Here is a 13,707-nt window from a genome sequence, read left to right on the forward strand (position 1 = left end):
GAGAAGAAAGACAATTCTTCCTGGGATTAAAAAAAACGACAGAGTAAGCAGTATTGTTTTTAATAGAACAGTGCTCACACATGACTTTCTCAGTAAAGTACGAAGCAATAGCTTCAGTGGCGATATCAGGTTTATAGTTCATATATTGGGGAAAAGATGAGAAGAGGCAACATGGACACTAGGATACAATAACAACTAGATTTTTTTTTTAATTCCACGAGGTTCATGAGAATATAAGAAGGCAAACCTCAACCACAAACTTCCTATTGGGGTGAAATAGAAAAAATAAATGCTGAGAAGTGGCTCAGTTAAAGAAATACTGATGTTAAAATTTTTAGGAAACAAAAATTAAATAGGCAAACTGAAGGCATTCAGTCAAATGCCCCTTAGATATTTTAGATTTTTTTATCATAAGCAGATATTGCTTATTCAAAATTATAAGGACACTTTTAATTTTAAAAAGACCTAGTTCTTAAAGCACTTCAAGCTTCAGGTTCCACAGGAGCAGAGACCCTACCTGGTTTTATTCATCTAGTACAGGGCCTGGCTTAGAGTAGCTTCTCCATAAATATGTTAGATGTTGGCTGACGTTTTATATAGTCCCACAAAAGCTACATGAAGAGAAAGACAGAGCACGGACTAAGCATGCAAGGTGGCAGAGGTCTACAGTGGGTTGAATGGTGCCCCTCCGTGCCCCAAATTTGTCCACACCTAAATCTCCGGAACCTGTGAATGTGACCTTATTCAAAAAAAAATGGGTCTTTGCAGATGTAATTAAGTTAAGCATCTTCAGATAAGATCACTCTAGATTACCCAGGGGTGCCCTAAATCGACTGACAAGTATCCTTGTAAGGGAGAGAGGGCACAGAGGAGAAGACCATGGGAAGACCAAGGCAGAGACTGGAGTCTCATAGCCGCAAGCCAAGGGAACGCCTGGAGCCATCAGAAGCTCAAAGAGGCAAGGAACGGAATCTTCCTTAGAGCCTTCTGAGGGAGCACGGCCCTGCCGCCACCTTGATTTCAGACGTCTAGCCTCCAGAAACTTGAGAGAATAAATTTCTGTTATTTTAAGCCACTCTGTTTGTGGTAATTTGTTACGGCAGCCCTAGGAAACTAATACAAGTTTCGTATAGCTATATAAACTATAATACCAGGTTAAATGGGCTAATTTCCCCTATAAGACAAAAGATCACAATAAGAATCTCATAACAGATAATGGATGCAAGGGCCATCTGTGCAAAAGTGAGCAAAGTTGAAGTTTCTATTTAGATAAACAAAGCATAGATATACGCAAGGTCGCCACATAACAGTAAAATATATAATAAATAATAACAACACATTGTATTGGTAGATTATAGAGAAGAGAGATAATAATTGCAAGTGATGACTATTAATTAGAATACTAATAAAAATACTACAAACTTAAGAAATTCAATAACAAAACAAAAACAAAGGAGTTGCAGCAGTATTATGAAGTATTTCAAACATACAAAAAAGATTAGAATAGTAAAATAAATATTCTTTACCTAATACCCAGTCTTAATAAATCTTAACATTTGGTCAAACTTACTTCTGAATTTTTTTAAAGGAATAAAATATTTCAGATACAGTTGAAGCCTCTATAGACCTCCTACTTGGCCTTTATTCTCCTCCTCCCTCCCACCTCAAAGGTAACCACTGTTCTAAAGTTGAGTCTATCATTCCCATGTACCTGTTTATACATAATAGATTTGACATATTTAACACTTGCATACATAGCAATTTGCTATACATTTATTCTACACTTTTTTTTTTTACCCAACATATTTTTTGAGACTTATTTCTGTTGACGCACACAATTCTAGTTCATTCATTTTAACAGCTAGTAACTATTATAACTCTCCTATGAATGGGCATTTACTTTGTTTTATCTTTTGCTATAACAAACAATGCTACAAGGAACTTCCTTGTACATGTCTCCTCATACATATACTAGAATTCCTCCAGAGTATAGTCCTAAAAAAGCAACTTTACTCAGTGTTCCTTCTTTTTAAAAACTCTTTTCCTTTGGTAAATAACCTTTATTATAGCATAACAGTATTCCCATATTTAGCAGATGAATCTGACTAGAGATATCTTTATGATGCTTTCTGTGGAAAAAGACTAAATTCTGTATTAGATTCTGTTCTGGAAATTCCCTGGCGGTCCAGTGGTTTGAACTCCATGTTTTCACTGCCAGGGCCTGGGTTCAATCCCTGGTCAGGGAACTAAGATCCTGCAAGCTGCATGGCACAGCCAAAAAAAAAAAAAACAAATTCTGTTTTAAGTCATCTCAGGCTACCTGGTTAGCAAAGACATTTGATGCAAAAAGCAATACGTCTCATTAATGAGAAATTACCTGTATAATACTTTTAGAAGACATAACTGCCTGATTATAGAATATGCGGCCAAAGTGATCTCGATCTGGAAATACTTCTGCTTGTCGAGGTAAGTTTGCTCCTCCCGAATCAACTGAAGAGAAATAAGTACATCTCAATGAACAAAACATGCTACACACAGGAAGACTTATCTCAATGATAACATCAGTTCTTTTTTTTTTTGCAGTACGCGGGCCTCTCACTGCTGTGGCCTCTCCCGTTGCGGAGCACAGGCTCCAGACGTGCAGGCCCAGTGGCCATGGCTCACGGGCCCAGCTGCTCCGTGGCATATGGGATCCTCCCAGACCGGGGCACGAACCCGTGTCCCCTGCATCGGCAGGCGGACTCTCAACCACTGCGCCAGCAGGGAAGCCCAAACATCAGTTCTTAATTACATTCGCAAAAAACTTGCCCTATCTTTCTAAACTCTTCTACAGCCTCTTTCTCCAATCTTTCAACACAGCCCCCAAAAATGTACTGTTTTATTCAAACATATTAGGCTCTCCTACCCCTGTGCAGAATTCCACTTGAAATGTTTAGGACATTCTCTCCCTTGAGGATTAGCCCCAGAAACACCAAAACTCCTTAACCAGTTCAGCTAAAATTGGATCTTTCTCTCTTTTAAAACAATCTGAAAATCATCTACAGAATTCATGTGATAATTTTATTGCACATTGCCTCTGGTACTCTTTTTACTGCAGATTACAGTGGTGGATAAGAATGTCAGCTGAGTTCAAAACAGAGCTTCATTACTTCACAGCTGTGTGATCACAGGTGTGTTTCCGAACCAGTCTACTGCCTCGGTCTCCCCACCAGTGAAATGAAGGTAACAGTGGCTATCCCATAGGGTTGTTATTGGGATGACATGAAATAGTGTATGTGAAGCACTCAGCTCAGCACATACTGTGAGTGCACAGAGTGAACGTTACAAAAAGTTAGCTAGTCTTATACCTATCACTCTTGCCTGCAACCACTAAGTCTTCTATTGATATTTAATACATTAAAGACAGGGACAACACAATACTCTTGACTGCATCCCCTACAGTGTTGGGCACAGCACCTGCAAGCAGTGGGGCCTCATTTGCTGTTTTCTATACGTGCGATGCAGTTCACACTCTGAATCAACGAGGTAAATTCACTTTCACAGGAGAAAAAAATCTCATCAGTACCTGTTCAAATATCCATAAAAATGAACAGTATACACTGGCGTTTTTACAAACCAATTTAAGCCAATATCCAGGAAGTACCAATTGTAAACTGCCTTGCTTTTATGTCTTTTTAAAAATATCCTTAGATTTAAATGTACTTTCATTCCAAATATAAATTTACTTTCACTGAATATTAAATTTCTTTAAATTACATCTGCTCAAACTATGTACATAATCAAGCATTTAACCTAGTACCTGGCACTCAAGAGACCCATATATATTAGCTATTATTTTTTCATGGTTTGAACCCATTATGGTGAACAGAAAAACAAAATATTGGGTTGGTCAAAAAGTTCGTTCGTTTTTTTCCACAACATGGTTCTAACTAGTGCTTAGTTGACTTTAACTTCATTCGAAACAATTTTGTTAGATTGTATTGTGACAGCTGTCATATCAGCAGTGCATTTTAAAAAAAAACATCAAAATTGGTGAATTTTTGTGTAGCCATTTTAATACTGAAGATGGAAGAAGAAAGGCAACATTTGCGGCATATTATGCTTTATTATTTCAAGAAAGGTAAAAACGCAACTGAAATGCAAAAAAAGATTTGTGCAGTGTATGGAGAGGGCACTGCAACAGATCAAATGTGTCAAAAGTGGTTTGCGAAGTTTCGTGCTGGAGATTTCTTGCTGGACGATGGTCCATGGTCAGGTAGACCAGTTGAAGTGGACAGCAATCAAATCGAGACATTAATTGAGAACAATCAGTGTTATACCACACGGGAGATAGCTGACATACTCAAAATATCCAAATCAAGTGTTGAAAACCATTTGCACCAGCTTGGTTATGTGAATCGCTTTGACGTTTGGGTTCCACGTAAGTTAAGTGAAAAAAACCTTCTTGACTGTATTTCTACATGCGATTCTCTACGTAAACATAATGAAAACATGCCATTTTTAAAACAAATTGTGGTGGGCGATGAAAAGTGGATACCGTACAATAATGTGGAATGGAAGAGATCGTGGGGCAAGGGAAATGAACCACCACCAACCACACCAAAGGCTGGTCTTCATCCAAAGAAGGTGATTTTGTGTATAGGGTGGGATTGGAAGGGAGTCCTCTATTATGAGCTCCTTCTGGAAAACCAAACAATTAATTCCAACAAGTACTGCTCCCAATTAGACCAAATGAAAGCAGCACTCTAGGAAAAGCGTCCCGAATTAGTTAACAGAAAAGGTATAATCTTCCATCCGGATAACGCAGGACCCCATGCTTCTTTGATGACCAGGCAAAAACTGTTACAGCTTGGCTGGGAAGTTCTGATTCATCCACCATATTCACCAGACACTGCGCCTTCGGATTTCCATTTATTTAGGTTTTTATAAAATTCTCTTAATGGAAAAAATTTCAATTCCCTGGAAGACTGTAAAAAGCACCTGGAACAGTTTTTTGCTTAAAAAAATAAAAAGTTTTGGGAAGATGGAATTATGAAGTTGCCTGAAAAATGGCAGAAGGTAGTGGAACAAAATGGTGACTACATTGTTCAATAAAGTTCTTGGTGAAAATGAAAAATGTCTTTTATTTTTACTCAAAAACCAAAGGAACTTTTTGGCCCACCCAATATATAGAAGAAAAAAACAGCACTCATGTAGAGAAAAAAATGGCAAACCCCAAAATACTTTCAGGGATTCTTCCTCAGTGATGTTATTATGGGTAGTGCTTGTTTACTTTTTCTCCCGGAGTTTTTAGCAAAGAATGTGCATCTCTTTCGTAATTATAAGAGAAGCCAACAGTTTTTTAAAAATATCCATTGATAATGTCATATATATATAGTCTTCTAAACAATCTTATTATTTTTCTAGCTAATAACAGTTTATTTTACAATTCTCGTGACTTGCCCAAGTAAATGCAGGGGAGCCTGTTTTGCATTGCAATTTCTTGTGCCCGTAAGTGTTTCTTCACAGTCACCGGGTAGTAGGTACCTCCTTTGACAGTGGCATCATTGGCAACAATAATGCATTCTACTCTGAAAGGCAGAAATTTCATCGGAAAGAGAACATGAGAGAGTTCTTCAAGTAAAGACCAATTGCATCTCATTACAAGACACTCCCAATACAGCCTGGCAATTTCTAGTACATATCCCCAGGGACAGCCATTAGTAGACAATCTTATGATATAAAAGTTTTAATCACTGTTCACATATTTATTTATATAAAATGAATCACTTTTAATAAGTTTACAAACTCTAACTTGATTTTTAAAGAATCATCACCCCATATTAGTAGAGGAAAACTAACAACCTAAGCCACATTTTGTAATGGTTCTTTGAAGGAAGGGGTCCTAACAAGATAATACAAGATAATACAACAACAAGGAATCCAAGTCTCAGGGTGAGAAAATCCCACATGGTAAACCTTTAAAATTTCCCTTTAGGAAGGTAATTTTCAAAAAGGAAAACTGATCCATCAAAAGTATTTATTTTTCATATTTTCTTCATGTCACTGCCATATGCTTTTCTATAAAACTAGAAGAAGTTTAAAGTACAACACTTATCTTGCTTAAAGGAACAATAGGTACAAACTTTAAAATAGTAGTCTGAAAGCATATACTATAATGAGACATTAGTGGTGCCCTTTCTCACCAAAACCAGCCTGTCAGGTACCATGGCTCACAAGTAACATGCAGGAAGCAGGGAAGTAAGTGAATGAAGAGGGCCAGTAAGGGAGCCTGCTTAGCATTGCCAGGAAACCCGAAGATCAGAGGCTCACTTGAAACTGGAGAGAACAACAGTGTGGTCTTTACAAAATTTAATCTTTATATTTATGATGTTTTTGTTACCTCACTTTATATTCTCTAGAATTCTAAAAAGAAACTTATTGAATTCTTGCTGAAAATGAAGTAGAGAACAGCAACTGAGCACACAGCCTCAGGTGGTGTTGTACTTCTTTTATTAGGGTATGTGGCTCCTCTCCTTTGAGCATCAATTTTATTCACTAGGTTATATATAAAGCCTTTTTCCACATTATAATTAACATTTTATAGAGTGGGATGTACATTTCTAATGACTTTAACATTGAACAAACTAGACTTCAAATGGAATTTAGGCTTTGGCGGGTGCTGAGCCATACCCCCCACACCTCCAGAGTATGGTCACTCCTCCATCCTGGGGATGCTGCACTAGAAAAGCTTAAGAAGCTCTGGTACAGGAAAGAGCCCAGGCTATGAAGTCAGACAAAGCTAGGCTGAAATTCTGACTCTGCCACTTGCTATATATACGACCTTGGACAAGAGACATAACCACTTTTACTTGTCTTTTTAAAAGGTCACAGACACGTTACAGAATGAGAAATAAAATTAGTCCACAAAAACACTGTATTAGACATCTATTGGTTTTGCCTACCCAGCATCTATTATTTTGGCAACAAAACTAAACTTTCTTTCAGAAACTGCCCTTTCTCTATTTTTGATCCCTGAGGTTCTAGCGGGACTGACCCCAAAGCCCATCTTCAGATGTGAGCACAAGGACCAGGCCTTTCTACTCAGCGTCCACGCCGTGGGCTCAACAATGGGCTCTGGTCCCTGGCCTTCACCCTCAGGAGCTCTCAGCCCACTGCAGCTGCTAAGCTTAGAGCGCAGAAGCTGGGGATGCCTGTGGCCAGCTCGGCCTGCCTAGGAACAAAACCAAAACGCAGCCTGTGACCTGGTAACACCGTTTGTGCTCCTCGACCCAGCTAGGCCCAGACTCATCAGTTAAGAGAGTCAATAAATTCTTTTTTGCTTTTAACTAGTTTGCACATCTATCATCTGCCAGAGAAAGAGTGCTGACCACATTCAACCATACGATTATGTAAGAAAGGTCAATTTCAATTACTATGAAGTACTACTTTAGACCTTTTAAACGAGTGAATTCTTTTTCAGTCATACTATCCAACACTAGAGCAGCTCTAGTGGAAAAATAAAATCAGTCTTGCCCTGGCCCTTGCCTCCATGGAATCTCAACAGCTAAAATGCACACACTCCACAGATGAATCTAACACATGTCTGGGTAGGAAGCCTCAGTCCTAAATAATATCACAAGCATAAAACTCATATGCTCACATGCAGAGCAGTGAGTGCTGGACACCCTGCCTCTTCGGCCTGCTTCCTGAACCACATGGCTGAGTGTGGGCAGAATACTCACCCTGACACTCTCCCAATGCCTGTAATAATGCCACCGGCAGGGACCTCCTCATCACCATACAACTGATAACCGGCAAACTGGGATAATTCCAGGAATGGAGACCTGAACGGAAGAAAAGATGTTGCTTGAATTAATGTCGTTTTTCAAAAAATCATATTTAAACAGTTAACACGTGGAAAAGGAAATTTTCTTCTTTAATGGGGCAATGTTTCAAATATGCGTGTTGGACATAAAATCTACAAAAAGAATGTCAAAAACAAAATCTAGGGGACTTCCCTGGTGGCGCAGTGGCTAAGAATCCGACTGCCAATGCAGGGGACACAGGTTCAAGCCCTGGTCCAGGAAGATCCCACATGCCGCGGAGCCACTAAACCTGTGTGCCACAACTACTGAGCCTGCGCTCTAGAGCCCACAAGCCACAACTACTGAAGCCGGTGCGCCACAACTACTGAAGCCCGCGTGCCTAGAGCCCGTGCTCCACAACAAGAGAAGCCACCGCAGTGAGAAGCCCACGCACCGCAACAAAAAGTAGCCCCCGCTCGCCGCAACTAGAGAAAACCCACGTGCAGCAATGAAGACCCAATGCAGCCAAAAATAAAGAAATAAAATAAATTTAAAAGAAAAAAAAAACCTAGTGTGACCACCCTGGGGATTTATACAGTATAGCCATACAAAGGAACACTAGGTTCTTATTTTTAAAGATGTTGTACAGATGTGTTTATTAATATAGAAAAAGAATAGCACCTAACACTTACGTAGCACCTACCACATGCCAGCCTCTCTCCTAGGAGCTTCAGAAACACTAACTCATTCATTCCTCAGAACTACCTCCTGATATGGATCCTATTATGATCCCCACTGACTGATGAGGAAACTGAAACACAGAGATTAGGTCAGTTGTCTAAGGTCACACAACTACTAGTAAGTGGCAGAGCTGGGTTTTAATAAGCTCCGTAATAAGGGACCAGGCTCTTAACCACTGTATTATTGTCACTTAAATGTTCAGGATACACTGGGGGGACGGGGGACAGGGGTGGGCAGGGAGTTATAAAACACCACATTTAGTATGATTCCATTTTTCTTTAAAAAAAAAAAGTTTTGAATCAAGATTTTATACATCTGAAACGAATATAATATTGTAAATCAATTATAGCTCAATAAAAAACAGAGTGAATTGTGTGTAATAAAAAAAAAAAGTGATTCACATTTGCATAAAAACAGTGTAGAAGGATACACACTAGGTGTTAGCGGTGTTTGTCTCCAGGTTGGGCGTCTGTGTGCATGTCCCCCGAAACAATACTTTTGAGCCTTCATTTCTCTCTCTAACTGGTCTTTTTTTTTTTTATGATTTATTTATTTGTTTGTTTATTTATTTATTTATTTGGCTGCGCTGGGTCTTAGTTGCAGCATGTGGGATCTAAGTTCCCTGACCGGGCCCCTGCATTGGCAGCCCAGAGTCTTAGCCACTGCACCACCAGGGAAGTCCCTCTCTCTAACTGGTCTTGGTGTTTCCACCCTCAAGGCCCACAGTCTACTCACAAGACAACAGCCAGAATAACTTTTTAAAACCTAAGTCAGATAAGTCCTACAAAATCTCCCCATTTCTGTCAGAGTAAAAGCCCAAACTCTTACACCGGCCTACAAAACCCTTACCAAAATCACCCATCTCCTGCTACTCCCCCGTGTATTCCCGCCACCCCACCACCTTCCAGTCCCTTCCATATCACCATCTGTGACCTGTCCCCACTGCAGAACCTTCACACTGAACACTCCCCTCCGCCTGCAACGCTCTCTCCCCAGATATTCAGAGCCCATCTCTCTTCACTCCTTCCAATCTTTGCTCAAATGTCACCACCTCAGTGAGGCCTATTCTAACCACCTCATTTGAAACTACAACTTGACCTTCATCTTTCTCTCCCATACTCTGGTCTATCTTTTCTTTTTCCCATGACATTTATCACCTTCTAACATACTATATAATTTATGACACTTATCGTTTATTTTCTATCTCCTCCTGCTACAATGTAGATTCCAGTAGGGCAGGGAACTTTGTCTATTTTGTTCAGTGATGTGTCACTAGCACCTAGAACAGCACCTGACACACAGTAGCCTCGCAATAAACATCTGTTGTTGAATCTTACGATAAGAACCAGAATTTAAAATCATTTATTTATAAAACTATCTAAGATGGGAATTCCCTGGCGGTCCAGTGGTTAGGACTCTGCACTGTAACTGCCGAGGGCCTGGGTTCAATCCCTGGTCGGGGAACTAAGATCCTACGAGCCACGTGGCACGGCAAAAAAACAAAACAAAACAAAAACAAAAAAGACTGTCTAAGAAAGCACCATGGAATAGAGAACACCCTGAGCCAGCACTTGGGTATGTACCAACCCTGGGTCTATAAGATTGTCAACTCTTTCTCTTGGTAACAGTTTTCCTCTTGATATGTGACGTGCTCGGGCTTTCTCACCACCTCCTGTGATAAAAAATATGATTCGATTAGATGAATTCATTATAAGGTCTCCATTTAACTTAATATCAGAAAAACATATAACACTTAGTCCAAAATATGGTACTTTTTTAAAAATTTAACATATCCTGTGATAAACAGCTAATTTTTCAAATCATTGAAACTGGCATTTTTAAAAATCAATCTATCCCTGAGCCCACAGTATATTATATATTTTCTAAATTCAGTAGTAATTACTTAAGGAAATAATGCAGTACTGTTCTCTGCATCTCATACATTGCAAATACTGTCTCATCTCCACCACACTTATTATACCTACTATAAATACTAGCACTGTCCTATATGCTATGTGAAATTTGAAAAGTTCCTAACTTCATTTGTACCAGGTAAAAAGCATTATTTTAGAAATGATTTCCATAATAAGCACAAAAAAACTTAGCTAAAGGTGCTATTTTTAAGCCCACAAATAGGAGAGAGTTGAACACCTTATATAGCAATTTAAAAGTCCCCTTTTGTTAGTATCCTGAATCAGAGATGATCTTCCATGTTTCCTGACATTGCTCCAGACTAAAGGAAATTACAATAATTGAAGAGTCCGCTGGGGTAACCAACCCAGTGAGGCTGCTTGAGGTGAGGGGTACACCAAACCTCATCCAGCCTGAGAACGGCTGGGTTCGGTACCTGGGGAATATCCACAACCCACTCTCAGCAAACCACGGTAAATAATCAGAACAGACGATAAAATTGTACCTTAATATATTTACCTTCACTGTTGCCCAAGAATTCCATCTTAATATACTCCTTGTCTACTGAAATGTTCAGCTGTTGAAGAAAGCTATTTGTTTTTTAGGTGAGAAAATAAGTTCATACAGATTTCAAACAAGCCTCCAAGTAGCGCAACATTATTTTCAAATCAGGACTTTCCTATGTCTAAGGGGATTTTTTTTTTTCTGAAAAGGTAGAGGGTATATTTTTAAGACTAAATCTGCCTTAAGGTAACCAAGAAAATCATAACATGCATCTAATCTTTTAAAATGAAAATTATTCTGGGAGGGAAAGCCTTACAAGATAGTATGAATTAAATCAAACAGCTTTCCTCTTTTCTCCAGAGTGTCCTACTGAGGTGTGTATAGTTATAGGAGAGAAGGAGGACGAGAGAGTGACAAAGGGCAGAGGAAACTTCTGAGAGTGACACATTCATCGTCTTGATTGTGGTGACGGTTTCACGGATGTATACATATGTCAAAACTCATCAAACTGTAAGCTTTAAATAATGCGGCTTACTGTATATCAATTATACCTTAATAAAGCTGTTTAAAAGTAAGTATTAAAGAAAAATAAACCTAAGACACTGCAAAGAAGACCAGGCTTGGGTGAGGGTCTTTGGAGAGTTTGGCGACATAAGCGTCCACTAAGGGGATAGCAGGAAAAAGCATGGCAGGGGAGGGTGGGATGAAAAAGAGATAAGAAAACGTATCTGTGTTTTGTTTTGTTTTGTTAGTACTTAGAGCAACACTATTCTTAATTCTGCCTAGAGCTTCACTTTGCTATTCCGAGCACCTAGTGAATTCTGTTTTTATTAGGAAAAACCAGAAAGAGTGCTATCCTTGATACAGATTCTCAGGTCACAGAATTCAGCTCCTCTGGCATTTAAACTGGCCTAGGATATGTGGACCACCACAAAAAGACAGAATGTCACAGCACCTTAGTTTTCCAAGGATTACTCTTAAAAGATTTTGCTTTAACTATCTCCACTCTCACAGACTCAGAGCCAGAAAAGCCTGATGTTTTCCTTCTATCTCATTTACCACATTGCACTGATTCTAAAACACACATTTTGTTCACATTTTAACACCCCTAAAATCAGGAAGCATTTTACAGTTTATAGCATCTTTTCATCTCTGTCACCAGGGGGCAGTCGCAACATAGCTGTCTGCCTCTGGGTGCACAGCTCAAATGTCTAACTGTGGTCACTTCAACGGTGCTATATGCATTGCTGGAACTACCTGCATGCAGTTTAACTTGAATTTCCAAAGGTTTTCAAAAACTACACAAGTCTTAAACAACAAGGTCCTACTGTATAGCACAGTGAACTATATTTAATATCCTGTAATAAATTGTAATTGAAGAGAATATGAAAAATGTATATATATGTATAATTGAATCACTTTGCTGTACAGCAGAAATTAACATGACATGTAAATCAACTATACTTCAGTAAAATAAATTTTTAAAAAAACTACACAAGCCTTATCTTAAGGTCATTAAAAGACCCCTTTTCAACCACCAAAAACTACTTGTGTTTTTCTATATCAATAAAGTTATTACCCAGTTTTAGAAAAACTAAGCACTTCTGAATCTATCAAAACACTTAGAGCCCTTCAGTTAACTTGTGTTAATCAAAGTACTTAGTTCTGGCTACCACGAATAACACAGCTGGGTTAATCCTTGTTCCACCTACAGAAATGACTAAGCCACTCCCAGCAATCCTACATGCTCCAACAAGAACCAAAGAGGATAGCAAAGACGGTGCCTTGAGAAGAAATCTGAAACAAAGGTAGCAGTGAGGCAGAAAGAAAGGAAAAGACAAAAAGGAGGACAAGAGTCCACTCATTATTGTCAACCTTTTTATTTATCACAAGTTCTATCAAATGAAAACTTCAAGGATTAACTTTCAAAGCAACCTGAAACACTGTCACTCCTTCTTATCTGAAAATTACTTAGGAAATCTTATGAATTTTAAAGTCAGGATGGGGCTTCCCTGGTGGCACAGTGGTTAAGAATCTGCCTGCCAGTGCAGGGGACGTGGGTTTGAGCCCTGGTCCGGGAAGATCCCACATGCCGCGGAGCAACTAAGCCCATGTGCCACAACTACTAAGCCCATGTGCCTAGAGCCCATGCTCCGCAACAAGAGAAGCCACCACAATGAGAAGCCCACGCACCGCAACAAAGAGTAGCCCCTGCTCGCCGCAACTAGAGAAAGCCCACATGCAGCAATGAAGATCCAATGCAAACAAAAATAAATAAATAAAATAAATAAATTTAGTTTTAAAATAAATAAATAAAAGTCAGGATGTCTATATAGGTGGCCAACAGGCACATGAAAAGACGCTCAACATTGTTAATTATATATTAGAGAAATGCAAATCAAAACTACAATGAGGTGCCACCTCACGTCAGTCAGAATGGCCATTATTAAAAAGTCTACAAGTAACAAATGCCGGAGAGGGTGCGGAGAAAAGGGAGCCCTCCTGCACTGTTGGTGGGAATGTAAACTGGTGCAGCCACTGTGGAAAACAGTATGGAGGTTCCTCAAAAAGCTAAAAATAGAGTTGCCATATGATCCAGCAATCCCACTCCTGGGCATATATCTGGACAAAATATATATATACACACACAATGCAATACTACTCAGCCATAAAAAAGAATGAAATAATGCCATTTGCAGCAACATGGATGACCTAGAGATTATCACACTAAGTGAAGTAAATCAGAAAGACAAATACCACATAT

The 13,707-nt window shown here is 39.1% G+C and overlaps 1 protein-coding gene across 2 annotated transcripts in view; it reads right to left on the reverse strand.

Moving 5' to 3' along the window:
• Nucleotides 1–13,707, reverse strand: part of MCCC2 (methylcrotonyl-CoA carboxylase subunit 2) — a 63,977-nt gene that overhangs the window by 42,692 nt on the left and 7,578 nt on the right. For both annotated transcript variants that reach the window (XM_082835244.1, XM_082835245.1), the window contains exons 3-6: nucleotides 10,116–10,200; nucleotides 7,725–7,826; nucleotides 5,443–5,570; nucleotides 2,378–2,490 (exon numbers count right to left, since the gene is read on the reverse strand). In XM_082835244.1, the coding sequence (XP_082691370.1) occupies nucleotides 2,378–2,490; nucleotides 5,443–5,570; nucleotides 7,725–7,826; nucleotides 10,116–10,200 (428 nt within the window). The remainder of the gene's footprint in view (nucleotides 1–2,377; nucleotides 2,491–5,442; nucleotides 5,571–7,724; nucleotides 7,827–10,115; nucleotides 10,201–13,707) is intronic.

The sequence above is a fragment of the Leucopleurus acutus genome (assembly GCF_964270905.1).
Source record: "Leucopleurus acutus genome assembly, chromosome: 3".
Lineage (NCBI taxonomy): Eukaryota > Metazoa > Chordata > Mammalia > Artiodactyla > Delphinidae > Leucopleurus > Leucopleurus acutus.